The 26,973-nt window shown below is 51.1% G+C and overlaps 12 protein-coding genes across 12 annotated transcripts; 7 read left to right on the plus strand and 5 right to left on the minus strand.

The window, feature by feature from the left end:
• Positions 1-753: 753 nt before the first annotated feature.
• On the plus strand, positions 754-1,568 carry BCR38DRAFT_488046 (HAD-like domain-containing protein; the record flags this gene model as incomplete). Its single annotated transcript, XM_040864224.1, has 2 exons — positions 754-919; positions 976-1,568. 2 exons carry the CDS (start codon positions 754-756, stop codon positions 1,566-1,568), a joined length of 759 nt encoding a protein of 252 aa, XP_040713212.1.
• A 33-nt stretch (positions 1,569-1,601) lies between these two features.
• On the minus strand, positions 1,602-2,839 carry BCR38DRAFT_50102 (class I glutamine amidotransferase-like protein). Its single transcript, XM_040864828.1, has 4 exons — positions 2,418-2,839; positions 1,917-2,333; positions 1,796-1,851; positions 1,602-1,744 (listed from the first exon to the last, which is right to left on the minus strand). Exons 1-4 carry the CDS (start codon positions 2,598-2,600, stop codon positions 1,636-1,638), a joined length of 765 nt encoding a protein of 254 aa, XP_040713213.1. The 5' UTR covers positions 2,601-2,839; the 3' UTR covers positions 1,602-1,635.
• A 1,240-nt stretch (positions 2,840-4,079) lies between these two features.
• On the plus strand, positions 4,080-6,596 carry BCR38DRAFT_526490 (multicopper oxidase-domain-containing protein; the record flags this gene model as incomplete). The annotated part of the gene is made up of 8 exons (XM_040865355.1): positions 4,080-4,387; positions 4,440-4,466; positions 4,525-4,581; positions 4,641-4,749; positions 4,800-4,902; positions 4,974-5,918; positions 6,006-6,186; positions 6,254-6,596. 8 exons carry the CDS (start codon positions 4,080-4,082, stop codon positions 6,480-6,482), a joined length of 1,959 nt encoding a protein of 652 aa, XP_040713214.1. The 3' UTR covers positions 6,483-6,596.
• A 1,324-nt stretch (positions 6,597-7,920) lies between these two features.
• BCR38DRAFT_50114 (uncharacterized protein) lies at positions 7,921-9,059 on the minus strand. Its single transcript, XM_040864830.1, has 2 exons — positions 8,749-9,059; positions 7,921-8,694 (listed from the first exon to the last, which is right to left on the minus strand). Exon 2 carries the CDS (start codon positions 8,686-8,688, stop codon positions 8,014-8,016), a length of 675 nt encoding a protein of 224 aa, XP_040713215.1. The 5' UTR covers positions 8,689-8,694; positions 8,749-9,059; the 3' UTR covers positions 7,921-8,013.
• A 1,033-nt stretch (positions 9,060-10,092) lies between these two features.
• BCR38DRAFT_50146 (cyclopropane-fatty-acyl-phospholipid synthase) lies at positions 10,093-12,343 on the minus strand. The gene is made up of 3 exons (XM_040864841.1): positions 12,060-12,343; positions 10,850-11,973; positions 10,093-10,798 (listed from the first exon to the last, which is right to left on the minus strand). The coding sequence occupies exons 1-3, from the start codon at positions 12,177-12,179 to the stop codon at positions 10,504-10,506; spliced, it is 1,539 nt and encodes a 512-aa protein (XP_040713216.1). The 5' UTR covers positions 12,180-12,343; the 3' UTR covers positions 10,093-10,503.
• A 4,080-nt stretch (positions 12,344-16,423) lies between these two features.
• On the plus strand, positions 16,424-17,387 carry BCR38DRAFT_349840 (dienelactone hydrolase; the record flags this gene model as incomplete). The annotated part of the gene is made up of 4 exons (XM_040856520.1): positions 16,424-16,574; positions 16,645-16,732; positions 16,782-16,983; positions 17,037-17,387. 4 exons carry the CDS (start codon positions 16,424-16,426, stop codon positions 17,385-17,387), a joined length of 792 nt encoding a protein of 263 aa, XP_040713217.1.
• Positions 17,388-17,573: 186 nt separating this feature from the next.
• Positions 17,574-18,341, plus strand: BCR38DRAFT_50241 (uncharacterized protein). Its single transcript, XM_040864859.1, has 2 exons — positions 17,574-18,105; positions 18,332-18,341. The coding sequence occupies exon 1, from the start codon at positions 17,759-17,761 to the stop codon at positions 18,050-18,052; it is 294 nt and encodes a 97-aa protein (XP_040713218.1). The 5' UTR covers positions 17,574-17,758; the 3' UTR covers positions 18,053-18,105; positions 18,332-18,341.
• Positions 18,099-18,893, minus strand: BCR38DRAFT_412090 (3-oxoacyl-reductase; the record flags this gene model as incomplete). Its single annotated transcript, XM_040858645.1, has 1 exon — positions 18,099-18,893. One exon carries the CDS (start codon positions 18,891-18,893, stop codon positions 18,099-18,101), a length of 795 nt encoding a protein of 264 aa, XP_040713219.1.
• Positions 18,894-19,688: 795 nt separating this feature from the next.
• Positions 19,689-21,735, plus strand: BCR38DRAFT_443162 (FAD binding domain-containing protein). Its single transcript, XM_040860857.1, has one exon. It carries the CDS (start codon positions 19,943-19,945, stop codon positions 21,560-21,562), a length of 1,620 nt encoding a protein of 539 aa, XP_040713220.1. The 5' UTR covers positions 19,689-19,942; the 3' UTR covers positions 21,563-21,735.
• A 404-nt stretch (positions 21,736-22,139) lies between these two features.
• Positions 22,140-23,046, minus strand: BCR38DRAFT_488054 (uncharacterized protein; the record flags this gene model as incomplete). Its single annotated transcript, XM_040864225.1, has 3 exons — positions 22,140-22,447; positions 22,530-22,877; positions 23,013-23,046. The coding sequence occupies 3 exons, from the start codon at positions 23,044-23,046 to the stop codon at positions 22,140-22,142; spliced, it is 690 nt and encodes a 229-aa protein (XP_040713221.1).
• Positions 23,047-24,946: 1,900 nt separating this feature from the next.
• BCR38DRAFT_412093 (uncharacterized protein) lies at positions 24,947-25,808 on the plus strand (the record flags this gene model as incomplete). Its single annotated transcript, XM_040858646.1, has 3 exons — positions 24,947-25,530; positions 25,594-25,628; positions 25,681-25,808. 3 exons carry the CDS (start codon positions 24,947-24,949, stop codon positions 25,806-25,808), a joined length of 747 nt encoding a protein of 248 aa, XP_040713222.1.
• A 242-nt stretch (positions 25,809-26,050) lies between these two features.
• Positions 26,051-26,354, plus strand: BCR38DRAFT_443163 (uncharacterized protein). The gene has a single exon (XM_040860858.1). The coding sequence runs from the start codon at positions 26,082-26,084 to the stop codon at positions 26,244-26,246; it is 165 nt and encodes a 54-aa protein (XP_040713223.1). The 5' UTR covers positions 26,051-26,081; the 3' UTR covers positions 26,247-26,354.
• Positions 26,355-26,973: the final 619 nt, after the last annotated feature.

Consider the following 26,973-nt stretch of genomic DNA (forward strand, 5'->3'; position numbering starts at 1 on the left):
TCTCACAAACGCATGCACAAACTGATGACAAGTCCCACACAACCACGCCACGTTCTGTAAATACTCCTCATGGTGCCATCCATGCTTCATTATATTTTTGTGCACGAATCTTGGGATGAGGTGGTGGTGGTACGTTATGTTTATCCAGTTACGTTGATCCAGTCACGACCGCAGATCTCACACCCGGATACTTTGTTTTGTGGTCGATATAGGAGTGGGCGGTGGTGTTCAGCGGGAGGCGAGGGCAAAAGTGACTACCGGGGCGAGAAACTCGTCGACCACTTGGTCGTGGTAGCCGGTTGGGTTGGCAGATAATCGGCAATGGATGGGTTGAGAGACGGGAGGAGAGAGGCGAAAATGTCGTCGGTCGGAGGCAGGCCGTGTTGGGATTGGGGGTTGACGAGTGAGTTGTATTTTAGCTTGAAGTCGGAAATTGATCAAGTCGTAATAGTCGGGTTCTCTCTGTTCACGATGGTGTGAAAAGTCATGCTGCCATCGATTCCCAGGACGGAGATAGTGGGGGTAAACACTGACTGGGTGGGACCTTCCCTCAGCTCCCCCGCATCGCCCCCCCCCACCTGTTATGTCATTGTCCCGGTGGCGCGGCGGGCTGATCTCATTTGATCTGCATTGCAGAATATTTGGAGACACGGAAAAGAAGTCGAAGATGTTGAAAAGAGAGCCTATTCAGCGCTGCTACCGATAGACTCGTCTAAATCACCTCGGATATCTCCAAATGTTTTTGCAGACGATATGAGAGAAAAGGCAGTAATTGTATTCGACCTGTACGGGACGTTGCTGTCCACCGAGTCGATAGCCCACGAGCTGTCGAAGCTCTTCGGCACTGATAGAGCCAAATCTATCGCTGCGTTGTGGCGGAGGTATCAGCTCGAATACACATGGCGGATCAACTCTATGGGTAAAGCGCTCTTTCCTGGTGCGTCTTGTTCTAAACCTTTGCTCATCAGTGACCAGGCGAATATAAGAACTTCAGCGAAATCACTCGGAGCTCTTTAGGCCACGCATTGGCCGAGCATGACCTCGCCATCTCAACGGAGCAAGCCAATCATCTCATGAAATCTTACGACTCACTCCATGTGTTCTCTGAGATACCCAGTGCACTCAAAGTGCTCGGACAGAATAGTCATCTGGTCGAGGCTTACGTCTTCTCAAACGGCACTGAGGAGATGGTCAGTAATTCGGTCAAACTGTCACCAGACCTGGGACCGCATGCAGACATCTTCAAATCATTAGTCACTGTTGATACGCTGCAAGTCTACAAGCCTGACGTGGGCGTATACGAGCATCTACTCCGAGCCGTGGGGAGGGAAGGGAGCAAAAACAGAACCTGGCTTGTGAGCGCCGATCCCTTCGATGTCGTCGGCAGCAAGTCAGCGGGTTTGAAATCGGCTTGGATTGATCGAGCCGGCAAGGGCTGGATGGACCGCTTGGACGAGATGCTCCCGCCCTCCATTATAGCTAAAGGAGTGGACGAGGCCGTCAAGTCCATCGTGGCCTGGGAGGAGAAGACTGTTGCCGCCGCCGCTGCTACTGCTGCTGAATCCTGAAATTTGCCGCGTATTCATACTTCCGGCGACCTCTTCTATGCCGATGATGGGCACCTATATACCCAACTTACTCTTTGAGACTCTGAACCAACTTTACGATCTTTTGCGCAAAGAGATCTGCATCACCAGGAAACCTGGCGCTGATGTAGTTGTACTGCTCGTCTTGAACGACAAACCTGGCGCGCGGTCAGTGAAATAGCCAGCTGGTCCTGAAGCGATGGGCTTACGGCGTAGGGAGCAGGGAATTTTTGAATTGAGTGGCATTGGCCAAGCTGTTCGTGACCTGTCGCAGAGTTAGTTCCCATAGATCTTGGCGCATCCTACCTCGGATGAAGAAGCCGCACTTACGGATTGTTCAACATTCTCGCTTCCAGCGCCATACGTCTTGTAGTAATCGCCAAGAAAAGCCCGGGTTCCCCAGAACGCGACCTGTTCAAATCGCGCAGGCAATGCGGTCGTGACACAGTCCCGAATGACACTGTTCCCAGCTGCGTCTTTCGATTCGGACAAGACCATGACGCCGTGGCAGACAGCAGCGACAGCCTTCTTACCAGGTTTCTTAGTCTTCGGGAAGTAGTCGGCCATAAGCTCGTGCACGTCGAGCGAGTCGATGATCTTCCGGACTGACTTCTCGTGACCGCCGGGAAAGAAGACCAGGTCGAAGGACTCGAGTGAGAAACCACTTGCTGACCAAGACAGAGGATTCTGCATCTCGTCGCTTTGAGACATGGTCGCGTACATATCGATAGCGGAGCGTGACGCGCCCTGAGTGCAATTAATTGTTAGCGACACGCACTCTTCACATGTACCTGCAGTACCCGCAGCTTGCGTCAATATAAGCTCGCATACGAGTAGTTTTTGGGTTACTCCCTCCAGCATCATCTTGTCGCACTGCGGCGACTTGCCATTTTCAGTCGCGAATTGGACGTGGAAGCCAGCAGCTTTCATGGCCGTGTACGGTACTGCCGTCTCGGTCGGGTCGTGGCCGTAGTCCGCCATCATAATCAGGACTTTCGGACTGGATGCCGCCATCTTTGCGGGGTCGCTCTGTGAGGACTGCCCCGGAAGCGTACTGACTTGCGGGTCGAGGATTATAAATTTAATGCTGACCCAAAATGCTGGGTTTTTGCGGCTGAGCTCTGATGATGATGATGAAAGGTTGTCACATGCTGTCAAGACATCAGAGACATTGTCGATCAAAATAGTCCGAGCAACATTGACCCCGCCGTACGAACAGGATGGGGTTTAACTCCCTATTCACTCCCCAGCCCCCCCAGGAACCAAGTCTGTCCTTCCACTAGCCTGGTACCGCCGAACTCCTGTCAACGCTGATCTCCGCAAGCCACCCAAGACCTAAGGAGGCTAAGCATTGTGCTCTAGGTTGTCTCGCCCACAGATAAATCCTTGGAGGAATCCTGTCGCCTTGATGTGCTGGTGATCCCCGTGATGATTTCGTTTTCTCCGGCTCGGCCGCTTCCTGACGATCTAGCCATGTATAGGCAACCTGTCAATCACTGCCAACTCGTCGAGTTGTGATGGTTATTGCCGAGGCCTAAAGGACAAGTCGATTTGCTTTTTCCACGGTTTGCAGAGCATGTTAGATTGCCATTCCCACGAACCAGTGTTTGTTGGATGCCTCCATCTACTAAACGCAAGCCAATGTCCACGTATGGAAGAATGCAACCAAAACGCGAAAACACGAAATGTTTCTGTCGCTGAAACTCGACGAGTTCCAAAGGCCAGATCTCGGATGCAAGGTCGAAAATGTCTCTCTAAGTCGATTCTAGGTTTAACATCTTCGATCGAGTCCAAAGGAATGCCGAAGATAGGTCACGAAAGTCGGGTAGTGATCCTTTTATCAAACAAAGCTGCATCTCGTGCTGTTTAAGCTTTCTTACACCCTGCCGAAAGAAGGTTCGACTGCATGTTCAACGGATGTTCGCCCCAAGTCCTAAAGTGTCAAAATGCACAGATTGTTCTGGCCTTTTACAGCTAGGCCCGTCACCCAGAAGTTGCTTTAACGGGACACTTACTTAGCCAAGCTGATATTTCATTGGCTTCTCATAGCCAAGAGTCAGGATTGGTGAGGTTTGCCAGATGTTGGAATCCATCCTGAAGGGGAATTCCCCGCTTACGGGAAACCAGACTCTCGAGTCTTGAACCAAGGCTCGCCGTTGTAGCCACCATATCGCAATGCCACGTTTGCCATGCACCTTCTGATTCTCCGTCTTATCTCATACCCTGGGGCTTAGAATTTCAGGAACCAGAGATCTGAATCAAGGTTTTCTTTCCCCGGCAGAAGGACTTCCCTTGTTTTCCGAAGGAGAAAAGTGGCGATGATTATGATCCCGCAACTCTCTTGACGGGAAGCTTTCCTTTGCCAAGAGATTGGTATAAGACGCACACATACAGATAAATATATAAGCTGAGTCTTTCCTGAATGGCAACCATCATCAGCATCTCTCATCCCATTCCAAGCCATTCGCTAAAGCGCATACCCACTCAGCCACCATGAAGGTCACCGACACCGCTCTCCTCGTCGCTGGCTCAGCATTAATATCCCGCGTCATCGCAGCAGACAGGCACTTCACCTGGAACCTGACGTACTCGACGCTACCGGGAACGACGGACAAAGAAGTCATCCTTATCAATAACCGGTGGCCGCCGGAGACCATCGAGGTCGATGTCAATGACAGGATCATCCTCACGGTCAACAATGATGCTAAGAACGGGGTGAAAGAGGGTGTGTCATTACATGCGCATGGGTTTCATCAGTTCAATAACAACGCGGAGGATGGCTCGACTGGGGTTACGCAATGGTAAGTAGTGATGTTGTACCTCAGGTTTGAGCATGTGCTAATGAGGAGGTAGCTCTATCCCGATGGGCAGCTCGCAGACGTGAGTAGTAAAGCGAATATGCCTATGCTGACTCGGGACCGGGGCTGATATCGTGTAGATACACCTGGCCTACCAGCCAGACCGGCACTTTCTGGGTTCATAGTCACAAGATTGGGTAAGTTAAGACCCAGCACCATCCGTCCTGCTCATTCAGTCATTGGACTGACAAAATAGACAATACCCACTGGGCTTGAGGTCGCCGTTGATCGTCAAGTCGAAAGATGAGTCGGCTTTCTATGGCTACGACCCAAAGCATGACTTTGTAATGGATGTCAGCGACAATGTAAGTTTGATAAAGGCACGTAACCCTGCCTACCTGCTAACTTACTATAGTGGTCATTGTCGATGGCAGACATTGAGGCCAAATTCAAGACCGGCGCTTGCTGTGTGTCGGGACGTGGTAATGACGTATGCGGACTGGAAGTGCCACCAGATGGTATGTTTCATCTCGTTCGCAAGCGGCGCCTCTTAAGCTTAGCCCCTATCACTAACTCAGCTCGTATCCAGGCGCCGTGGTTCGCGACGACCTCAGTGGCACCACCACTTATAATGCGAAAAGCCTTGGATCTGGCAAGGCTCGTGTGCGCATTGTCAACATGTCGGCAGGGTCTCAGTTCCTCGTCTTCTCAAACGATCCCGATATAGAAATGGAGGTCATCGAGGTCGACGGTGTGCCATTGAAGAAGAACTTATCAAAGGCCAAGTCTCTTGAGCTTCATCCCGGACAGCGATATAGTGTTTTGGTTAGCAACCCGAGGAGCTTTCTTCTTCACGCTGTCATCGATCCACGCCAATATTCGATCAACAGCTGCCAGGAGCTGAGGACCATTGAAGGTAGCAGTGAAAGCAACAGTGGTGTTGGGCAAAGAATTAGACAAGCCGGTGGAGGCAGCGGGTCCGGAACCATCCAATACAACTACGCCCTAATAGCAACCGCGAAATTCGATCTCGGCTCTGAAATCCCAACCTCCTTCTTCAAACCCGACATCTACTGCACCGACTCTAACAAACCCTGCTACACCACGCAATCAGGCCTCAACAACCTGCCCTCCCACGCCACGGACCTCTCATACCGTCTAACCGACGACTGGGAAATCAACGGCAAACTCCTCCCCCAAGACGAGCAGCCCCGGGTGTTATACGGCAACGACGACGACTCCGTTATCATCACGCTCCGACTTACCGCACAGCAGGGTCAGAATAAGTTTGGGAACTTGAATAACGGTGTTTTCATGGAGCCTCAGATTCCGATTCTCCTAAGGCAGAACCAGCCCGATCCGACTGCGTGCTCAAGTGCGCAGTTGGTGCCAAAACCTGGGATGGGACAGTCGTTGGAGCAGTATTATGGTGCGAATAATACGTGGAATGTGAGGAAGGGAACGAATGTGTTCTTGGTGGTGCAGTCGGCGCCTGGGGCACATCCGTTTCATTTGCATGGATATGATTTCCAGGGTATGTCATTTCTTTCTCGCTCCCTTCGCTCCCCTCTTTGATGATATATCTAGGGAAGTTGGATGCAAGTGCTGACGATGTTGGTAGTTTTATATCGTGAAACAGGTCAAAATGGTCAGAATAGGCAAAGTGTAGCGGGCTTGCCGGATGAGCAGAAGATTAAGGATAATGCGTACAACATGCCCTCGCTTCCCCTCCGCCGCGATACTTCCTGGATTGGGCAGGGGTCATATGCTATTTTCGCCATGAAGGCCGATAATCCTGGCGCGTAAGTGCCCATTTTCTTTTCTTTTCTCCCTCTTTTCTCCTGAATCCGCGCCATCTAACACTCTCAGATGGTTTCTCCACTGCCATAACGATTTCCATTCCATGACAGGCATGGTGGGTACACTCGTGGTTGACTCACCCGATACGGCTGATTGGAACGGCAAAAAAACGGGCCAGAGCGTATGGAATCAGTGTCGGTTCAAGACTAAGAGCGGTGGCGGATTCAGTGACTGGACGAAGCAATGTTGTTCGAGTGCCGAGTCGTGCAGTGCTGGGCCGGATGTGGTGGTTGCTTAAGCTGAGATGACGGAGGTAGTTTGGTTAAGGTGTCGTTGGTCCGTACGCGTTGGGTTTAGTGTAATAGGTTGAGTGTAGGATACGAGATGTTTAGTTATGTACGATGTGTAGAGGATATTTATTTCACTTTCATTGACAATATACTAAATTTGGGTTAGATTTGTTCATTGCTATTTATAGCGTATATATCAATAGGATATCGTCTACAAAATTTGTAGACGGTAATCTGCAAAACCCCGTTATATAGTAACAGGCTACTTTATTATCAAGTTGCGATTACATGCAGTACGATCGAATTTACCGAGGATCGTACAAGGCCGTTGAAGTAGCAAATATTCTGGGAATTGGTTGTGCGCATGCTGCATGGTTGGAGGCGACGGCCGATTCCAGTGTGGATTTAAGAATCACACGATAGAAAGCCCTCATCCATCAAGAGCCGACTGGCGTGTATGACGAAGTCGATAACATACTTTTTAGGAGGGACGCGCCCACATAGTTCTTCACACAGAATCGAGTTGAAGATAACCTTTCCTTTCACTGAAATAGCTTCTGCAGGTAGGTGGTGCCGATGCCGTGCGATTGGCCATGTTTGAGACGCCTGGACGGCGTCGATGGCTGTATGCCGTATTGGCTGACGGCCACTATGGAAACCTTGCCTGGCGCGCACAATACGTGGCTCGAGCATGATTTACCATATGGTTGTTGAGAATTGGAGGTTGGAGTTGAGAGGGTTGTGTGGACAATGCAATTCTGCTTGCAAATCGGGGTGGGTTGCAAAAAGGGGTCAATGCCAGTTACTGCCACTGGGGGGAAGTGGACTTGTCGGTAAATCGGCATCAAAACCTCGTGGATATGATCCTCTAGCAGCATGCGAACCCTCCCAGACGTGGAACTCGCAGCATTCATCTCGAGATTGTTCAATGTTTTATCGCAACCAGTGACCTTGCGTGATCAATCAACTTCTCCATGGTTGGCAATGCAAGATCTGCGAAGCGATCTCTATCCCAAAATGAGTGTGGGTGAATGCAAGCACCCATATCATCGATGGTTAGAAATTGACCGGACCAGATACGTCGAACTCTGTAATGGGTTGAAGCTTGATCTACGGCCCAGATCTGTGCCCAAAACCAGAAGTCTCGAGGGCCTTCATCAAATGGGTATTTTGCAACGATCTTCAAGGCTTCTTTCATGTTGACATCGCCATATTTGAACCAAACTCGGCGTGTTGCACTGTTGTTGAGTGAAAACATATGTTTTCGGAGATTCGAGAACTCTGGATTGGTCGCGAGGCGAACCAACGATTGAAGAAACTCCGGAGTGATTGCGTCGCTACGCAACAGGCCATAGACAACGTCAACACCGTGCTGAAGTGGCAGCATGATGAGGTTGTATCGATTGCACAGGTAGACAATGGACTCAAGGTTCGGATCTTTCAGGTCATCCAACGTATCGCCAATGATGTCGCTGGCAAAGCGTTGGATCGGGGTGTTACACACTATCATTCGTTAGTCATTCGTACAGCAAACTCATATTAGCATGAGCGTTGACCTTTGTCCACCAAGAGTTTCTGGAGAAACCTTTCAAATGCCTGTACCTGAGCGGCCTCCCAGGGCGCGAATGACGTCCAGAACGTGTGTAATGCAGTGGAATATTCGGTACCATCTTCGTTCATGATTCGGGTGCGGAAGAGGACTCGGGCAAGCTCGTAGATGTATACAGCTTTGAGAAATCGCTGACTTTCGCTAATGGAGACCCCGCGCTCGATTTTCGCACAGTCGCAAACGTACATTCCAAACTGTTGGGCGATGTCGACCATCCGGAGATAAGTCGACTCGATGTTCATTGCCATTTTGAGGGACAAACCCGCGTCAACGATCGAGAAGGTGTGAAGGTTTTTCAGGTAGCTACGGCAGAAGTTGGTGATCTTTTGGTTGTATCCTGGAGGGTCGGATGCAGCCTGGTTGGAAGAAAACTTTGTTGTCAGGTGGTTAAGGGCGACAGCGAGGGGGAAGACGTCGGCTGCACTTTTCATGGTGTTCATCACCAGAACCTCGCCCAGAATCGGATTCGAGTAACTGTCGAAGGCTCGGCGCATAAGAGGAGAGGCGTGAATGGTTACAACCAGCGTCTTGATATCTGACATGGCTCTGAGGACCATCTGCTGCGTCTCCAAAGGGAGGCAATCAATGCCCTTGAAGGTAGACATGTTGGCCTGGAGATAAGTATCTGTCATCTGCAAGAACCCAACCCGGGACAGATAACGTACTAATAATGCGGTCGCGTGCGAGATCGTATCAGAAAGTGGAAGAAAGGTTGTCCAGTTGTGGGGCAGGGATCTTCAGATGAAGATTACTGATCATATCGTGAGAGGCTTGTGAGAGGCTTTCAACTAACGAAGTGTGATATTATTAAGAAGCTGTGATCGATGGCGAAGACTCACGACGAAGTTTGACATTGACGATACACAACCAGTCCGGGTATAGGGTAGCCCTAGTATGTTGCCTCTCAGTGGTTTGAATAGTACCCTGAAATGGGATACTGGTATACCAAAGACAGAGGTCAATATCTTTGCATAGGAAGTTTAGTGGTGGTAGAATATGCGCGCTGTCGTGACTATCTATACTTGCACCACAGGGGGTCTGAGCGCACCTCAAACGTTGTAGTAGGCTGTGCTTATCTTACAACCCCTCACATCGTCCTGACCAAACATGGAAGGCGCATACAGGGTAAGGGGCTAAAACAAAGGCACCCTAGTTAGGAACAAGTGAGCTGCTAGCGCAACATGACGTTTGTGAGGAGGTTGCAACGTAAGTACCTGAAGAGATCAACAATATAATCACCCATTTTCCACCTGTTTCTCAATAAATTCATTGTCGAACTCCTGATCCATGCGTATTTTATCCTGGAATTACCACCCATATTTTTGCTTTCTCATCGCCACGATGCCTCACTTCGTCCAATACCTTTAGCGATATCCTGGTCGGACTTCAAATCTGCCAATACCAACCTCAAGGCCGCCTGTAAAGCCAGCGGCTTCCCTTGCAGCAATTTTCACTCCAACAACCCCAATCCAGAAGTCCCCGGCGGCTTCGCTGTCTTCAAGTTCGGCTGCTACAAAGGTGACAAACAAGAGCTCGGGCCGAACAAGGCCGAACTGCGAAGCACAAGGAGGACACGGCGTGGACTGAATGGGGTATAAACCTCACTTATCGCAAGGTCAGCGGCAGATGGCACTGTGCCTATACCTATTTCAAGGCACGGGCACGCTCAAGAGTCAGCAAAATCATTGCACCTTTGGTAATGCCGCCATTAGCGGGAACTGACGAGGAGCTCTTCAGTATTTCACCGACGAGATCAAGTCTCTACGCCATCAATATCGCCGAAGAGACTGAGCGCCAGAACCCTGGTGTTCAAATCAAAACTCACGATATTATTAACCTCCAAGCCGAGTTTCGACACGAACATTTTAGTGACCAGAATGCAACCCAACAATTCCTTTATTTCCTCCAGAAGACACCCAGAGTCAGTCCATATTCTTTGTTAAGCGGCGAAGCAAGAGCTTAATTTGAATAGTTGTGCAATTGCCTAGGCGATTGTGCTCAAGACTTCAATTGCCGACGCGCCTTACGTTCATCCTTATCGACTTTGACAAGGCGCTTGAGAACGCGCTTGAGAACGCGCTTCGAAATAAATATCCGAATAGCAAGCAGCAGTTTATGTGTGGCACAAACTCTAAAACGTCGCCCACAATGTAAAGAAGAAGTGGATTGGCACGCTTGACGGCACGATTCTCAGATAATAAGGCGGAGGGAAAGTCAGCGGAGTTCGTTATACTCAAGAGGTTTTGGGCCCAACACAACAAACGCAAGAGGATAATGGAGTTGTAGTTGATGGTGCTGACATTGAAGATGACAGGCCCTCTTCGTCCTTCTATTTCTAATCTCCTGTGCCCCCTTTCAGTTCTATTGCGAAGATTACAGTCCCAAAAGAAAACGGCACTTTTCCTTGATAAGCACACAATTTACTTCGGAAAGGTCGCCTTCCCGGCAGCGCGACTCGCGTTAAGGGCGCCAGAGAGGCCAAACTGGGACGGAAACCCGTTGATGCGGTGGGTGGCATTCAGGTTCTTCACCACGACCATCTGGAAGCAGGTGGCGCTGCCCTGGCGCGAGGCGATGGTAGACCAGGCCAGGAAGAGCTCCCAGATGCGGTACCAGCGCTGGCCATACTTAGCCTTGATGACATCCGCGTTGCCGAGCCAGTTGCGGTACCAGCGCCAGATGGTGCCTGAGTAGTGTACGCCAACCGTGTCGATGCTGGGGACGGGGTTAGCACGACGAGTTTTGTCTTGTGGCTTCTGTAATCACCTCTTGATCTCCCATCCGGCGCTCTCAAGGCAGCCAACGTAGTTGGCAAGCGGCGTGGAGGCGTCGGCGCCGGGGAAGATGTATTTGTTCAGGAAAAGGCCCCAGATGAAGTCCTCATATTGCCATGCCTTACGCAGACCAGAGAGCTGGACATACATGGCGCCGTCGTCCTCGAGCATATCATAGCACTGACGGAAGAACGTTGTAAGCCTGCGAATGCCCACATGCTCACCCATCTCGAGCTGAGAGATCTTGTTGAATTTCCTCGCCGGTATGTCACGGTAGTCCATACACAAAAGGTTGCTTTGGCTCTCGGGGATGCCCGCGCGGCGGAGAGCGTCGTTACCCCAGGCGGCCTGGTTGCGGGCAAGGGTAGCTCCCGTGACGTGGGCGCCGTAGTTGACGCTGGCGAACTTGGCGAGGGTGCCCCAGCCGCAACCGATGTCCAAAAGTGATTCTCCCTCGTTGAGAGCGAGCTTCTCACAGACGATGGCCATCTTGTTGTCCTGCATCTCCTCGAGCGTCTCTTCGCGTGTGAGATCGGAGAAGATGCCGCTCGTATAAACCATACGGGGGCCAAGAAACCACGAGTAGTGGTCGTTGCCGCGGTCGTAATTAGGGCGGATCTGCTCCTCGTCCTGCTTGCGCGAATGGAAGAGCACATCTGGGGCAAAAGTGAAAAAGATGAAATGGAAGACCGACCACGTAAAGGCGAAGTTAGCCCAGTCATGGCGGAACTCCATAATGTCGAGGCAATCGCCATTGAACTCGACGTCACCGTCGAAGTACATCTCGTAAAACGTCTTCATTGGTATCTTGTTGCGGCCGATCCATCGCCGGCGGTCTTCTTGCTTCTTGAACGTGATATAGTGCTCAATGGGGCGACCGGGGAGCTTAACCTTGTCGTTGATGTTCGGCGAGTAGGTCGAGGTCACAGTCCAGAAGGCGACCAGAATCGGCACGAAGAAGACCAAAAAGAAAAAGACGGTAGTCTTGAAGCCGCCGCCGAGGCTGCGGGCGACAAAGGTCGGGATGGCCAACAGCAGCGCCCCGAGGATGTAGTTCGAGAAGGACTCATTGCCGGGACCCTCGGCAGGTAGGGGAGCATTATGGATGGCGGGGAACTTCAATAGGCGTCAGCTTGAGTGAAATTTTCGACATAGTCGATTCACATCAATTGACGCGGAACTGAGAGCTTAATGGTGCTCACATTGGTGATTGGGACGCCACAGTCCTCACCCGTCCCAAATTTTGAGGGCACAGGTGCGGGCGTCGCAATGAACGTGATGTCGCCCTCGAGCTCCTCGCCCTGGCGCTTCTGTGACGACATAACAGTGGCGGTTGACGATCTCTGCGAAAGCACCTGCCGACTCTTAAATTCTTTAATTGCTGTGGTGAACTGTCTTTTCGTGGTGTTGATGCGAATTTGTGCGTGGAGAGGAACGTGTCGGGAGGGTACAAATGGCGCCTGTTCGTGGGCTGATGGAACCGTTGATTAAAGCTCTACTGAACCTCCACTAATAATAATAATAACGTGAATGTACACCGAGCTGGCCATGACACCGAGCTGGCCACCCTTACATAACCTCGCATAGAAATTTTACGATAGTAAAACCACAACGCCGTAAATCAATTGAAACTACTCTGAATCTTCCTCTCCAGAAGATGGCAATGCGATCTTACAAGTTCGCGCATTATGCCCAGTCCCGTTGCAAATACCACAGCGCCTCGGGCGCGTTTCAACACGCTTTGCGCGACCACCATTTCGGCGCTCTTCTTGCTGTATCTGTGTCGCCAACTCCCTAGAGTCCCGTAGGTCCTGTCCTTCTTGGAAAGTAAGTGATTCTCCTTCCCGTAATTGCATTGTTTTAGTCCTCCGGCGCCGGCTTAGCATCTTATTTGCCTCTCGAAGCTCAGCGCACTCGGCCCGTACGAGGGCGAGCTCGTGCATTATCATTTTTGCTCCCTTCGCAAACTGGTCGACAGCTGAGAAAATATTCGTCGGAGAGCTATTCTGATTCTCGGAGATGCGCTTTTTCAAAAAAGTAGACTGTGCATGAGCCTCTATCGGGTTCTGTGGCGTCTTTGATACCCACGGTCGGGTTTGCCATTGCTTCCACATCAGCAATCCGGGGCGGAAACGCTCGTGCATCTAAGTCCAGTATATGCTTGATAATTACCTCCTCTTCTAATTCTGTCATAGTTCGTGAATTAGGCAAAATATCGCGTCGGAAAGGTACACCGTTTTTACGCGTTTGGAGGGTGCTTCGGGGGACTTGGTACGTTTTTGCCGCTTGTCAGAGACTAAGTTTTTGGTCATTTTTGAGAGCTTGAAGGGCTAGTATTAAGTCTGCTTCGTTGTATGACTTTGCCATAATTGGTTGTTGAGAAAATCAAAGATTAAGTTGGCCGGTCGCGTCGGCGCATGAAAGTGGCCAGCTCGGTGTCATGGCCAGCTCGGTGTCATGGCCAGCTCGGTGTACATTCACGTTACTATTATTACACTTAGTATGCCTGCTCATTCGTCACATAAGCTCCAGACTCTCGATGTAGGCTGTTTTAGGGCTTTGAAAAGGTCGTACGGCAAAGAAATTGAAGACCTAATACGGGCGCATATAACCCATATCTCGAAGGAGGATGATATACGTGTAAGTCGTCGTCGTACGAGACCGGCCGAACCACGCCGACGGCGCTGTAGGATCTGCGGAGAGCCCGGACATAATGCTCGTACTTGTGACAGAATTGCTAGATCTTTTGGTCTATGTTGTGAAGGTCAACCCTCGCAGACCCACTACAACCAGGTGACTTACAGCTGGAACACCTGCCATGGCAGTGTCAGATGGGAAGCCAATCATAACCCTTGTAGGAGCCCCGCCAAGCGTGGATGACTTAGTCGCGCTCCCTCAAACCTAAGTTGTCATCTTCTTTCCTTCGCTCCTTAGAGTAGAATCTTCGTCGATAGCACCTAATCGAGGTCTCTACCAATGCGATGCAACCCAGGTCGTGACATATGTGACGTGATAGTCTAGGCTTGCTGTCACCTTACAGATGGGCAATGTAACGAAACCTCTAATAGTCTAGCTGCGTAAACCACTAAAGAGTCTGTAAGGGTTTGTGCTAGTAAGTAAGTCCTGCTGCGGAGTCCTCAAGCAATAATATCGGGGTCTGACGTATGGAGTAGAGTGCTTTGGGTAACTGAAGTATTCAAGTAGGGTAATCGGGAATAGAGTCGTCAAGGCAGTTTGCCTCACCAATGGGTTAGATTGATGCTTAGATTGATCACTGAAGTAGAGACTGTCTATCTATGAAATGCCTGGGAGTCCTGTCCCTTACAGACCCATCTCTCCTTCACTGATCCCCACTTGGATATGTTGGTTGTCCAACATATCCATCAATCTAACCCATTGGTGAGGCAAACTGCCTTAACGACTCTATTCCCGATTACCCTACTTGAATACTTCAGTTACCCAAAGCACTCTACTCCATACGTCAGACCCCGATATTATTGCTTGAGGACTCCGCAGCAGGACTTACTTACTAGCACAAACCCTTACAGACTCTTTAGTGGTTTACGCAGCTAGACTATTAGAGGTTTCGTGTCAGAGCCACAAGTGTCATCCGAGGCGGGCCGGCTTCCACCAGGTAGGAAGCCGTTTGTGGCGGCTAGAGAGCCGCTTGTGGCGAATGAGAGCCGTTGAAGCCGTTTGCAGCGGATAGGGAATCGCTTGGTTGCAGATAAGGAGCCGCTATCCGAGATATTGGCCGAAGTCGGAGGAACACAGACATACGGAAGCAAACATCCAGAATCCAAGAGAGAACCTCGGCTGGCTATAAGTAAGGAGTCGAGACGGAGGAAGATAGAGAGGGCAGAGATCAATGAACTACTGTGGACACCCCTACCTGCCATCACCAAGTGACCACCAGTGACCACCAGGTGACCACCAAGGGGACACGCCTATTTCTCCCCTTCACTCTGTACTATCGCCTTCGGTCCAGGCCGTAACCTGACACTATCTAGGTCGTAGAAAGGGGCGCCGCCACTTATAGTGCGGCACCCGCAGTTAGGGCCACTAGGTTGAATGTGGCCCGAGCACCCAGGTTGTAGGAGGAGGGGCCGTAACTTGTAGTGCGGCACCCGCAGTTAGAGCCGCTGGATTGAATGTGGCCCGAGTGCCACATTAGCCCAAAGTGGGCTAGCCCCGTGACAGTACCTCAACAGGTACGTCAGACATTGAATGCCTGTCCAAGTAAAGAGAAATTGGTTCAGATTACTGTGGAAAAGGCCGCTTGATTTTCTATTTTTTTCTCGAGAGAGCGACTATGTACGGAAGGTCTTAAATACCCTTCAAGAACACGCTTACATAATTCGTCTGAAACCGGAAAAAACGAAAACGAGCACCCAAAAACCCTAACCTGTGACAGGCTGTGCCTGATATGGGCATACAAAACATAGTCCGTGTTCCCGGGACAACTCGCATATTTTACTTTCCTCCTCAGTTAGATAATTAACAGTATTTGGCCATGTTGAGCTGTATAGTTTCGCAGTGAGCCCGTCACAGAGACCGTCTCCTCCTTCTATCTATGTATTGACGTGAGGTTATGTGACGGGCTCACTGCGAAACTATACAGCTCAACATGGCCAAATACTGTTAATTATCTAACTGAGGAGGAAAGTAAAATATGCGAGTTGTCCCGGGAACACGGACTATGTTTTGTATGCCCTCGATGGTTCCTTTGGTGGATCCGGACGCAAGGTTCTTGCAGCTCCGGATCCCATTTCAGGCACAGCCTGTCACAGTCTCTTGGACTTGCACTAACTAGTAATATAATGCCTAGCGATAGGCTAGGACTATACTCTAGTAGTAAAATTTTATAGCTAACAATACATCTTTCGAATTTCTTTAATCACCTAATTATAATGCGACGCATGATAATATCCGACAACGGAGGAGATTTGCCTATTTAGGTAACCACACAGGTACCCGTGTGCCTACGGAGCCCCCTGGCGCGCTGGGCGCAGCGCTTGGGCCACCTGCTCACAGATAACGCCTTCCGTAGCTGCAGATTCCTGGGAGTTCGTCCCGTCGTCACCGCAAATGCAGCTAGCTCTCTTGCCTGTATTGCTTATATGTTGTATACTATTCGAGCTAAGCCAATTCTGGAATTCTCCGCCGGTCAGCCTCCCAACAGCCGGCCGGACGACCATCCGTACGAATAGCTAAACTTGCTTTTCGGTTGCGATCTTCCGTACTAGCAGACCAATCTCCCACGCAATATGGGGATTCCAATACAGGCGTCATTCGCGTGATTTGGGACCGAACCGAACGGCCGAGCCGGATCGCTTTGGCCTAGCGTGGATTCCCTTGGCACCCGGATGCAACGCATTTGTGGGGAATAACAAACACGGGCTTGGGACCCGGAAATGTACTGGCGCGCCATTTCGTTTTGCGAAGTTCGCGAGTCATATAAAGGCGGACTGTTACTTGGGAACACGGCTTTGCAAGTCTGGGCTTCTTCGTTCGATACAGCTCGTTGTCGACCATCGTTCGTTCCATAGAACTTACCAATATTGCGATGCGCGCCTTTGCCTCCACGGTGGCCCTCTGGGGCCTGACCCTCGTTGCTTCCGCTGCAAAGTGTAGTGCCGAGAGCTGTCCCGTTGCGAATACGTCCATCATTGCGCATGATGGGACTCCGGTTGGAACGGAGGAAGTCCATGATGGAGGTAAGACATGCAGAAACATCTGTCGCCAAATCACACTTTAACTTCAGACACACTACTGACATGAATACAGTAAACTTGTACATCACGGGCGAGAAGTCTGACACGGCGGTTCTGTACTTGACAGACGTCTTTGGAATCCAGTTGGCCCAGAACAAGCTGTATGCGGTCCCCAATTCAGCCTCACGATGCAAGACTAACAGTTACTAGGCTTGCAGACAGCTTCGGCCGCGCCGGGTTCCTGACGGTGGCACCCGACATGTTCAACGGCACACCAGCACCAGGAGATATCAACGTCCCCGGATTCAACACCACCGCCTTTGTCAATGCCCATGGGCCCAACGTCACGGACCCCATTGTCGCCACGGCCATCAAGTACCTCCGTGAGACCGTGGGTGTCAAGAAAATCGCCGTAAGTTCTCTTTCTCCAAAAACCCTGCAAGAATGGGATTGACACAGATCCAGGTGACTGGCTACTGCTTCGGCGGCCGTTACGCCTTCCGCTTTGTCGCCCCAGGCAAAGGCGCCGACGTCGCCTTCGCCGCACACCCGAGTCTGCTAACGGACGACGAGATTTTGGCCATTGCCGGCCCGGCCAGCGTTGCGGCTGCTGAGACAGACAGCGCGATGCCGCCGGAGAGACGCCACCAGATTGAGGCTTTGCTGTTGAACACGACGCTGCCCTACTCGGTGGCGCTGTACAGTGGGACTTCGCATGGGTTTGGGGTCAGGGCGAACGTGTCGGACCCGGAGCAGAAGTATGGGAAGGAATCAGCTTTCTTTGACGCGGTCAGGTGGTTTACTACGTGGGCTTGAGTAGGCTTGTAGTGAGTGCTCAGTGGCTGGTGAGTCTTGGGCAGAAACAAGCCCTTTGCAGAACGTATCCGAGAGGGTTGTAAAACTTAATTTTGTGGCCTAATTACGTATTTGTAAGAAAAGCTCGAGCGTTCCTTACTCACTGACGATTTGCTCGCACATATACGTGTAAACCTAGTCCGGCTGCATCTACTGCTCTGCTGGGCTGAGGAAACCTAGTTCTCCAAAAACGAAATGTGCTGAAATCCGTGCAGTGGCTACTTACTATGTCGTACTTGGTACCCAGTCTTACAGACTCGGCAATGACGCATATTGGGTATTGGGTGATAAACACAAGGTTAGCTCTCTAGACCAACCGCAATCATCGTCATATGTCTTGGTGCTTCATATCACAATTGAAAAAGCCAAGCTCAAGAGTTTCGAAGTATTCAAGAGGCAGGTTTCACCAACGAGTGTGGTTGGTTCAAAAAGTCCCAACGCCAAGCCCATTAGCTATAACCGCATGGTTCCCATGCCGACCGACTGAAGCTCCCTCCCTATCTCCTTGCACACCCCACAGATCCCCGAGATCCAACCCTCCCCCAACCCAACCTGGCATGCCGTGTAATGTCCAAGTAACAGCATCGAGGCCCATTTCTTCCAACAAATGTACATACTTACGTTAGCCCCTAATCCAAGCCTACGGTGATGCCTTTCCAGAACCCCCTTTCCTCACGGATCCCCAACCCAACCCCCATCAATAACATAGTTACTCCCCGTAATCGCACTCGAATCATCCGCCGCCAAGAATAAAATCAAACTCGCCACCTCATCAGGCACAATCAACCGCTTCAAACTCTGCGCCTGCAGCGTATTCCTCCTAAACTCCTCGGTAATAATCTCATCCACCTGCCTCTTCGTGCCCACCACCCCGGGCAACACACTATTCACCCTAATCCCATCGGTCCCAAACTCCCGACTATGCGTCCTGGTCAATCCCAAGGTCGCCGCTTTGGCCGTCGTGTAAACAGGCACCCTCACATTGGGGATCCGCCACGTCGTCGAGCCGAGGTTAATGATACTTCCCGACTTTTGAGCTTGCATGGCAGGGACAACGTACTGCGTTAAGAAAACCTGATGTCGCAAGTTGACGGCAATATCGTAATCGAACGAGTCGGGCGTGATGTGCGCGGTCGGCCCCCGGCTTCCGGCAACAACAGCGCCGGCGTTGTTGATCAGCACGTCGACGGTGCCGTGCATGGCGAGGACGGATTCGGCGCATTCTTTGAGGCGGGGGAGATCGGTCACGTCGCAGTGCATGAAAGTTGGTCGGTGGGGCGCGTCGGGGATTTCCTCTTGGATTCTGGAGATCAGTGCGGTGGCGGATGGTTCACAGAAGTCGAGGAAGGTGACTTTGGATCCTTGTCGACAGAAGAGGGAAACGGCTGCGGCCCCGATGCCTTCGGAGGCCCCGGTGATGAGGACAACTTTGTCGCGGAGGCTAGGGTAGGTTGCGTATTCGACCATTGTGACAGCGAGGGGACTAGGCTACGGTTAGGTGAGAAAGAAAAGGAAATATATCACGGCGATTTCCAGAGCTTTTGATGTAGCCGGCTGAGCCAGGTGCTAACTGCAATATCAAGATTGTCCATGGGTGTGTATTCTCTTTAATCGCTGTCAGCATTTTATATCGGCTGCCACGGATGAGGGGATATCATACATGCGGTGATGTCATGCTTGACACGTTGGAGGTGTATCATTCGTGAGAGCTGGATATAGCCGTCGGACGTTACAGTCAATAATACGAGTCTGCAGGTGTTATAGGGGCTCATGGTTGGAGAAGGCTTTATGTCAAATTGGTTGCACGAGAATTTTACGACGGGGAATTTTGGAGATAGTTGGAACTGAGAAGCATCAGCATATCAAACTCGCCTCACACATATACCTGTTGAATTTTCCCAACTTGGCCCGGGGCTCTTTCGTCTATTTTCGAGGCGTCCAAGTTCTCTTGCGGCAGCTTTGTTATAATGTTGTTGTGGTTAAGTAAACCAGATACTTTGAGGGTACGATTGCCCGGGCTGTCTGATAGAGTGCGAGAGACGCATGCATACATTGAAGTATACGGAAAGGGTTATCGTGCACTGGTCAAGAAGTCGATATGAGACGAGTGACAGAAGCTCCGTTCCACAGGGGGTTATGGCATCGAAATCTGCGGGCCCCGCCCGCTGTCATGCAGATTCGTGGATGCCGACGGAATAACGCAGTTCATGAGGACAAGTTTGCTGTTTAAATACAACCACCCGCAATTATTGGGAACCTCGGGGCATATAGCAACATGTTCAAATCTCAGCTGACCCACGCATTTATCGTGTGCTCCGACACCACCCAAGCATGACACGGTGTATGTCATCATACGACGCCCATCGTATGTTTCCACCGCTGCCGAGCGGCCCGCACTTAAATCGCCAACCCATCACCCCATCCCGATCGCGCCCACCATTTGCCATTTTCGTTCGGCCATCAAACTAGCCAGCATGCAGAACATTTGATCGCTCTATAAATCTTATCCCACCATCATGTTCCCGCGCCGCACGCCCTACTACTTCCTCAGTATCCTCATTCTCGGCGCTGCAGTTCTCATGCTCAACCGTTTCCCCGTCTGCAACAATACCCTAAAAGGCATTTTCCAAAGTACAAGTCAGAGAGTCTTCCACACCTCAAACCTGATTACACCATCACTGTTCCAAATGTCGAGCAAACCTACGGTTTTGGTTATTGGTTCGGGCCTAGCCGGTCTGTCGGCCGCGCACGAGGCCTTGAAAGCGGGGTCGCGCGTGCACATGTTCGAGCGCGAGGCCAAGCCGGGCGGGAATAGTATTAAAGCCTCGTCGGGAATCAACGGGGCAGGCACGGAATATCAAGCAACCATCGCGGTATCCGATTCTCCGGATATATTCTACGACGACACGGTGCGCTCCGCAGGGGCCCGATTCCAGGAACCCGGGCCCAAGGGCCTAGACCGCAAAGCGCTGGTCGGAGTACTCACCAAACAATCCGCGGGCGCGCTGGAATGGCTCACGAAGGAAGTAGGGGTTGATCTGAGTGTCGTTGCGCAATTGGGTGGGCATTCGGTTGCCAGGACGCATAGAGGGGCGGGCCAGACGCCGCCCGGGGCTGCCATTGTGACAGCATTACTCAAAAGCCTGGGGGAGAGTCCGGATTTCACCCTCAGCACATCGACGGAAGTGAAGAGTCTGGTTGTGGAGGATGGGGCGGTGGTGGGGGTGCGGTACCTTGTCACCAGCGACGGCGCCAGTTCAGAAGAGCAAGAGCTCCAAGGACCCGTTGTGTTCGCGGCTGGTGGCTTCGCAGGCGACGCCCAGGGGCTCCTGGCCAAATACCGATCCGACCTAAAGGGCATGCCATCAACCAACACGGCCCGCCCAAGCGCGCACCGTCTGCTGGAAGAAGCCGATGTAGGCGTAGAATTCGTCGATATGAGCGAAGTCCAAGTCCACCCCACGGGGTTCGTCGACCCGAAGGACGCAGCAGCGGGGTATAAATTCCTAGCCGCCGAGGCGCTGCGAGGCGAGGGTGGCATCATGCTTTCCGCAAAGGGGGATAGGTTCGTGAACGAGATGGAGAGAAGAGACGTAGTCAGTGCGGCCATCATGGCCTTGCCCCCGATGGAGCTGGAGGGCGATGCGAAGCAGTGGGATGTCACGCTTTTGCTTGACCCGGGCGCGTGCGAGGCGGTTGCGGGGCATTTGGGGTTTTATACTTGGAAGGGGTTGATGCAGAAGAAGAAGGTGAGGGAGTTGGCACCTGAGGTTATTGCTGCCGTAGATAAGTATGCGCAGGTGGTTGCCAAGGGGAAGGATGACGAGTTTGGGAGGAAGGCGTTTGGAAGGTGGCGGTTGCCGGCGGGCGAGGCGAATCGGGATGAGGAAGTTTGTGTGGGGAAGGTTACGCCTGTGACGCATTTCACGATGGGAGGTGTGGTGTTCAACAAGGATGCTCAGGTCCTGGGGAAGAAGAACGATGAGACGGTGCCGGTGAAAGGCCTGTGGGCCGCGGGCGAGATCACCGGTGGTATACACGGTGCCAACCGGCTGGGTGGCTCTTCGTTGCTGGAGTGTGCTGTCTTTGGCAGGATAGCGGGAGCCGGGGTTGCGAAAGCTGTGGCGAAGCGGTAGTTCACTACGGATTCAATTGGTCTTCCCGTGTAGAACTGGAATAGGGGCTCGCATTAGGTGTATGGAATAGTGGTGACCAAATAGGGGTTTATATCTCACCGGACTCGGATTACTTACATTCTTGCGTCCGGCATTTCCTCAAGTGCGTGGCGTGACATTGTCGTATGTGGTGTATTGCTTATTGTGTTGATAATTCTGCAAAGACGTGCAAGGCATGGATAGACTGTCTTCTCATGCCAATGTTTGTTGGAGGCTCACGAAATTTGGGAGATAACGCACCCTCCCCGTTATGCCTGCCAATTCGGGTTGGACTTTCCGAATATCGCATGCCGTACAATACTTACTACCATAGTCCCAAGCACGACTAGAGCGAAGGTTGTGCGTTACAGCTCATGCGTTGCGACTCCAACGATATTCTCAAATCTTTAGATACCTTCAAATCTCGTATCAATTTGAGTTTGGAACGAACAAGTCACATATTCTCCAAAAAAGTTGATGTTACCAAGTCGTATTGAAATGCGCTAGGATGAAGGTTTTCATACTACGCGATTGACGGTTAACCTTTGCTTGACTCTTTCTACTGGTGCTCCCGATTGCCATTTTGCCGATCGGCAGGTTTCCCCTTGACTTTCCTGTCAGAATTCGATGTAGATTTGAGGTTGTCCGATTCTGAAGTTGACTTAGCGTTGTCCTTGGCCTTAATAACTGCTTTCTTATTATCGCCGCCTTTTTGTTTCTTACTCGACGATATGTTACCATTGGTTTGCTTCGTCGTCTCCTCAGCGTCTTGATTGCTGTCATTCTTTTCATTCCCTTCAGTCTCTTTCTCGGTACTCTCGTCGTCGTCCTGAGATCTCTTCTGTTTCTTTGTGACTTCTTCGCCATCTGTTGCAAAGAATAAGTACGTTAAAACCCATTCGAGAATGGTGGAATGAAGCCATGCTTGGACAGTGGCTCAAGTACATACCCTTCTTTACATTCTTCCCTTTTTTGCTTTTCGTACGAGGATCCTCGTTTTCATCATTTTCACCATCATCTCCATCTTCTTCTTCCTCAACATTATTAGATTCCTGACTTTTGGCCTTGCGCTTGGTGCCATGTCCATTACTACCGCCACCCGCCTTCTTCTCAACGTTGAGTTCGGATGCCTTCTTCACCACATCATTCCCAGAACGGGAGATATGCACAGCTGGGTTACCAGGTTCGGCCTTCCTCTTGATCGTGTTGCCACGCTTGGACTTGATTGCCACCTCGCCCTCGGTCTTCTTCTCGGCAACTATTCCACCGGGAGCGCCTCCTCCCCAACTCCATGTGACTGTGTCGAAGCGAAGTTGTTAGTTTTTTGCGCTATCCAATCACCGTTCATACAGTGCAATGCTGATGCAGTTACTGGTGAAGACAGAACAGGGACGAGGGATGATGGAAGTACAGATTTCCCTGCATTACTTACCCTTGTCCCCCTTCTCAGGTTCTCCGCCAGTCATTATATCTTCGGGCTCTCCAATTTGCTAAATGCGAGAAGTTTGGAGCTCTACCGGGAGAAAATATGATCACTGAGCACGCAAAATTAAAGCTTGATGTAAGGAATCACCGCACCGGGTGCGTAGAGTGATGCTGTTCCATAGAATTGGCGACACTTCAGATTTATATTGAACCACGACCAAGCTGTTTCTGACTATTTTAGCCTTAACGCTCCTATTGCGTCATTTTGATGATTCACAATATGCTTAGTGCGCACTCTATCGAGTTTAGGGGTCTAAGCATTGTTCAAATCCGGCGGAACTGGCCCCTACGCAAGTCTATGACGGCACAAACCCCCTGGCGATGCCTTGGGACGTCGAAATCAAACTAACGACATGTTGAATACGTGTCAAATCCTATCTTTCAGATGATTGTATTTTCGCCGTCATTATTAGATCGGATTGAACTCAATGCAACCCCCCAACTATCTTATAAGACGAAGTTACCATGGTGGTCCCACGTCAAATTAAGAAGAGGTGCTATACTAGGATGTATATAGACTGAATTACAGCTGCCTTTAGATGGATGCATACTGCATAAATCTCTAGTGGTATAATAGTTTGCTATATCCGTCCAAAATCGCGGCAGTTGAACGCCTCCTCGTCCCTTTGATAGTTTGCATCTGTTCCACCACAGCTTAGTCCAAGTCAGACCGGTTCTACGCGGGGTTCGGACCGAACGAAACGTTTCTACATTAACCGCCTAGGCAAACATATCCTCAAGAATGCTGTTTTCGTTCCCGAAACTTCGCAACGGCGAGTCTAGCCTGCCGGCGCTGCAATCTCAACTGCATACCTGGGGTAAATGCAGGCTATCCACTGATGAGGTTTGCTTCATCCATATGCATGCACTCTTGAGTACTTATGCCTTTTCCCGGCTCTGCATGATCTGCATGTGGTACAAGGACTTGCTCTACCCGAATTGTACGCAGAAAGCCCATATCCATCATATGATGTGTGACCCAAGGTTTTACATGTAAGGACTTCCTATGGGTCTTGACCCCAAGGTATGCCCCTTGAAAGATAGGAATGTGGTAGCTCGACGGGACCGGGGTTTGCTAAGAAGTGGTGATGGATATGGAGATGATGAGATCGAGGGGCGACTGTAGCTTTTGCCACATTTGGACGTGCATACTGGCCTTCACCATCACCCGCAACTGAGCCGCCAGGAATGGACTTCAGTGTGGAGTATGGTGTGCTTGCGTTCTTGGTCCATGATTGCGATACACCAAGTGAAATGGAGTTACCGTGGCCAATGCTCATCCCCTTGCCGGAATTCCCCTAAAGCCTGCCTGGATGCAGAGACTATAGTTCCAATGAACAATTCCAACCATTGCAACACAACGCAAAGCGCCAGTTTCATTGTTTCTAATTTGGCATTCTTGGTCTCCCTTTTTCGCTTGCTCACTCCTCGGAGAAGAACCAAAAATGCCTGATTTAGAGCCTTTGTTCGTGCGACGATGAATAGGCTCTGTCGGCCCCCTGAGTGGTGGTTCTCCAAAGGTTAAACATGCCGCCGTAAAATTGAAAAACATAGATTACATCGCCTCCACCACACGTGCACGCCAAGTAGATATTACTCTTTGCTCGCCACGAGCAGAGTAAGGAAAATATTTCTTTTAGAGCGAAACCAGACGCTCTCTCCCCCATCCGTCTCCCTGTTCCACCCGTTTGTGTATCATTGTGCTACAGCAAAGCCAAAGCACAGCCAGCCAACCAGACTTTCGTTGTTACAACCCGACCCCAAGTCTGTCCGAGAAGGGACCGATCTTGAGATGCCCAAAATCTCGAGATTTCCTCGTGCCTCCAGCTATAGTTACTTGTCTGCTCTTATCGTTACGCGGCCTTGAAGACACTGTAGATAATGGGATTCAAGATTCTCAGCCCGACCACCCCCAACAAGAAACCCACGCCATGTCTGCACTCAGACGGAAAGTCGACGCCGGTATGCTGGGACTGCGCCGAGAAGGGCCACCCGCAGAGCGTATCGCCCCTGCGTGACGATGAGAAGGCGAGCCCGCGCCGGAAGCTCGGGAAGGGGTCGACACTTTCGTTCTTACACAGCCTCTCGCCCATCTCGGGTTCTACCTTTGACAGTGCCTCAATGAAGGAGGTGCATCCGGCTGAGCCGGGTATTGAGCTTTCGAAGCGAGATAGTCGACCCCTTTCTCAGCCTGGCCTGGAAGTCCTTTTGGGACCTGAAGTTGTGCCGGCCGGGACGAGGTATGCTACTTCTGCGAGATCAGTACGTACCCACGACGAAGATGAGACAATCCCGGACAAGAATCCGGCTGCCGGTGAATCCCGTGCGACAATCTGCGGTTTACGGAAGAAGATATTCGGTATCGTCTTGGCATGCGTCCTGTTGCTGGCCTTGGCGATAGTCCTGGGCATTACGCTTGGCATAGTTCGACCGAACATGCTGAGTAGATCCAAGTCATCAGGACCGTAAGTGACTCCTTGATTCTCCATATGTATATCACGTCGCATGGAACTAAATAATACTTTCAGATTACATGGTAATCCTTCGGGGACAGCTACTGCAGGTATGACGCTCTCACCCTCGTGGGAACAGGCGAGTGGAATTACTAGCCCTAGTACACCCATTGCTTTTAGTAGGGAGGGCTCGGGGACGATACAACGAAAACAGGGTCAGTGACGATGTTGCGAGCCATGACAACCGTAGCCCAGACGGCCAAAACTACGAGAAAGAGCAACCCCAGTAGCGCCGCCGCCGGAGATGGCCCAAAAACAACGTCGAAAGCCGATCCCACTACACAAACACAGGAGACCGTGATGGAATAAACACTAACTGTATCTCAAACTATATAGGCGCCACGACGGCAACAGCCACCGCATTACCCCATTCCTCAACCGTCATGGCGTGTCCCGACGCCGACGGCTCGGTCTACACGGACCCGGAGAGCCAGGTTCGGTTCCGGCAGAAGTGCGACTCGGCGCAACTGGGGCAGGACATTGTGAACGAGAAGGCGGCATCCATGGAGGAGTGCACGGCCTTTTGCGCCAAGCGGGACGATTGCAAGGGCGCCACTTGGTATAATGTTGGCCCGCAGGGCACGGATCTGAATTATTGTTGGTTGAAGAGTGCGATGAATGGTGATACGCGGGACACGGCGGATGCGCAGTCGGTGGAAAGGATATAACTGCTCTGCGCTTTACTTATTTCGGTTGCTTTCGCCAAGGCGGTGGGTCGCCTTGGCTTGAGGACCGCATTCTTCATGTATATTGGCTTTGGTGTGTAGCATAGCTCGCGTCCTTACCAAGTAGTCAAGTCCTGACTTTGGGTGCATCATGACAATACTATCGTTCAGAGACACGATGCAATGAAGTCAACTAAAAGACCACTGCCCAGAAAGCCTGGGCCATTTTGTCGTCTTGCTGGTCCTTGCATCCCGAGGCTCCTTGGTCCCATGATGGAAATAGATGCAAGTATAGATGAGGCACAGGTTCATGCATGCCAACACGATGTCAGGACAGACAGTGTTTGTCAACGTAAGGGATCCTGTATCGTACGGTCACTACTCGCGTATGGGAGGTCCGGTGCGGAGCGAATGGGTCACCATTCCGAGGTGTCCAAGCCGCAAGAAGTCCCCAGCGCTCGCATAGAGTGTATGGGGATGAGGGTGTCTGCTCGTGAAGGAAGCTGCATGGTTGGTCCAAGTAACTTCGCAGTGCTTGCGTTCAAGTAATCAAACAGACAACCATTGCACCCGCCAATCGCAAGTCGTCGTAGCCAAGGGGTAACTTCCGACGAGGGCGCCTTCCGCTGAGAACTTTCCATGTAAGCATCGCATCACCAAAGTCGGGCGTCAAGAGCTTGGACTTATTGGCTGCGCATGAAACATGGTACGATTAGACCATCGAGTTGCC

The sequence above is a fragment of the Pseudomassariella vexata genome (assembly GCF_002105095.1).
Source record: "Pseudomassariella vexata strain CBS 129021 chromosome Unknown BCR38scaffold_11, whole genome shotgun sequence".
NCBI lineage: Eukaryota > Fungi > Ascomycota > Sordariomycetes > Amphisphaeriales > Pseudomassariaceae > Pseudomassariella > Pseudomassariella vexata.

What these genes read in the sequence shown, in the direction of transcription:
- BCR38DRAFT_50102 (XM_040864828.1), bottom strand. Translation starts at nt 2,600, where the DNA reads ATGGCGGCATCCAGTCCGAAAGTCCTGATTATGATGGCGGACTACGGC. An exon ending in GAGTAACCCAAAAACTACTC is followed by an intron (nt 2,334 to 2,417) that starts GTATGCGAGCTT and finishes AATTGCACTCAG; the next exon opens with GGCGCGTCACGCTCCGCTAT. An exon ending in GCGAGAATGTTGAACAATCC is followed by an intron (nt 1,852 to 1,916) that starts GTAAGTGCGGCT and finishes ACTCTGCGACAG; the next exon opens with GTCACGAACAGCTTGGCCAA.
- BCR38DRAFT_50146 (XM_040864841.1), bottom strand. Translation starts at nt 12,179, where the DNA reads ATGTCGTCACAGAAGCGCCAGGGCGAGGAGCTCGAGGGCGACATCACG. An exon ending in GTGGCGTCCCAATCACCAAT is followed by an intron (nt 11,974 to 12,059) that starts GTGAGCACCATT and finishes CGCCTATTGAAG; the next exon opens with TTCCCCGCCATCCATAATGC. An exon ending in GCCGGATGGGAGATCAAGAG is followed by an intron (nt 10,799 to 10,849) that starts GTGATTACAGAA and finishes CCCCGTCCCCAG; the next exon opens with CATCGACACGGTTGGCGTAC.
- BCR38DRAFT_443163 (XM_040860858.1), top strand. Translation starts at nt 26,082, where the DNA reads ATGGAGGAGTGCACGGCCTTTTGCGCCAAGCGGGACGATTGCAAGGGC.
- BCR38DRAFT_50241 (XM_040864859.1), top strand. Translation starts at nt 17,759, where the DNA reads ATGTCTTGGTGCTTCATATCACAATTGAAAAAGCCAAGCTCAAGAGTT.
- BCR38DRAFT_50114 (XM_040864830.1), bottom strand. Translation starts at nt 8,688, where the DNA reads ATGTCTACCTTCAAGGGCATTGATTGCCTCCCTTTGGAGACGCAGCAG.
- BCR38DRAFT_443162 (XM_040860857.1), top strand. Translation starts at nt 19,943, where the DNA reads ATGTTCCCGCGCCGCACGCCCTACTACTTCCTCAGTATCCTCATTCTC.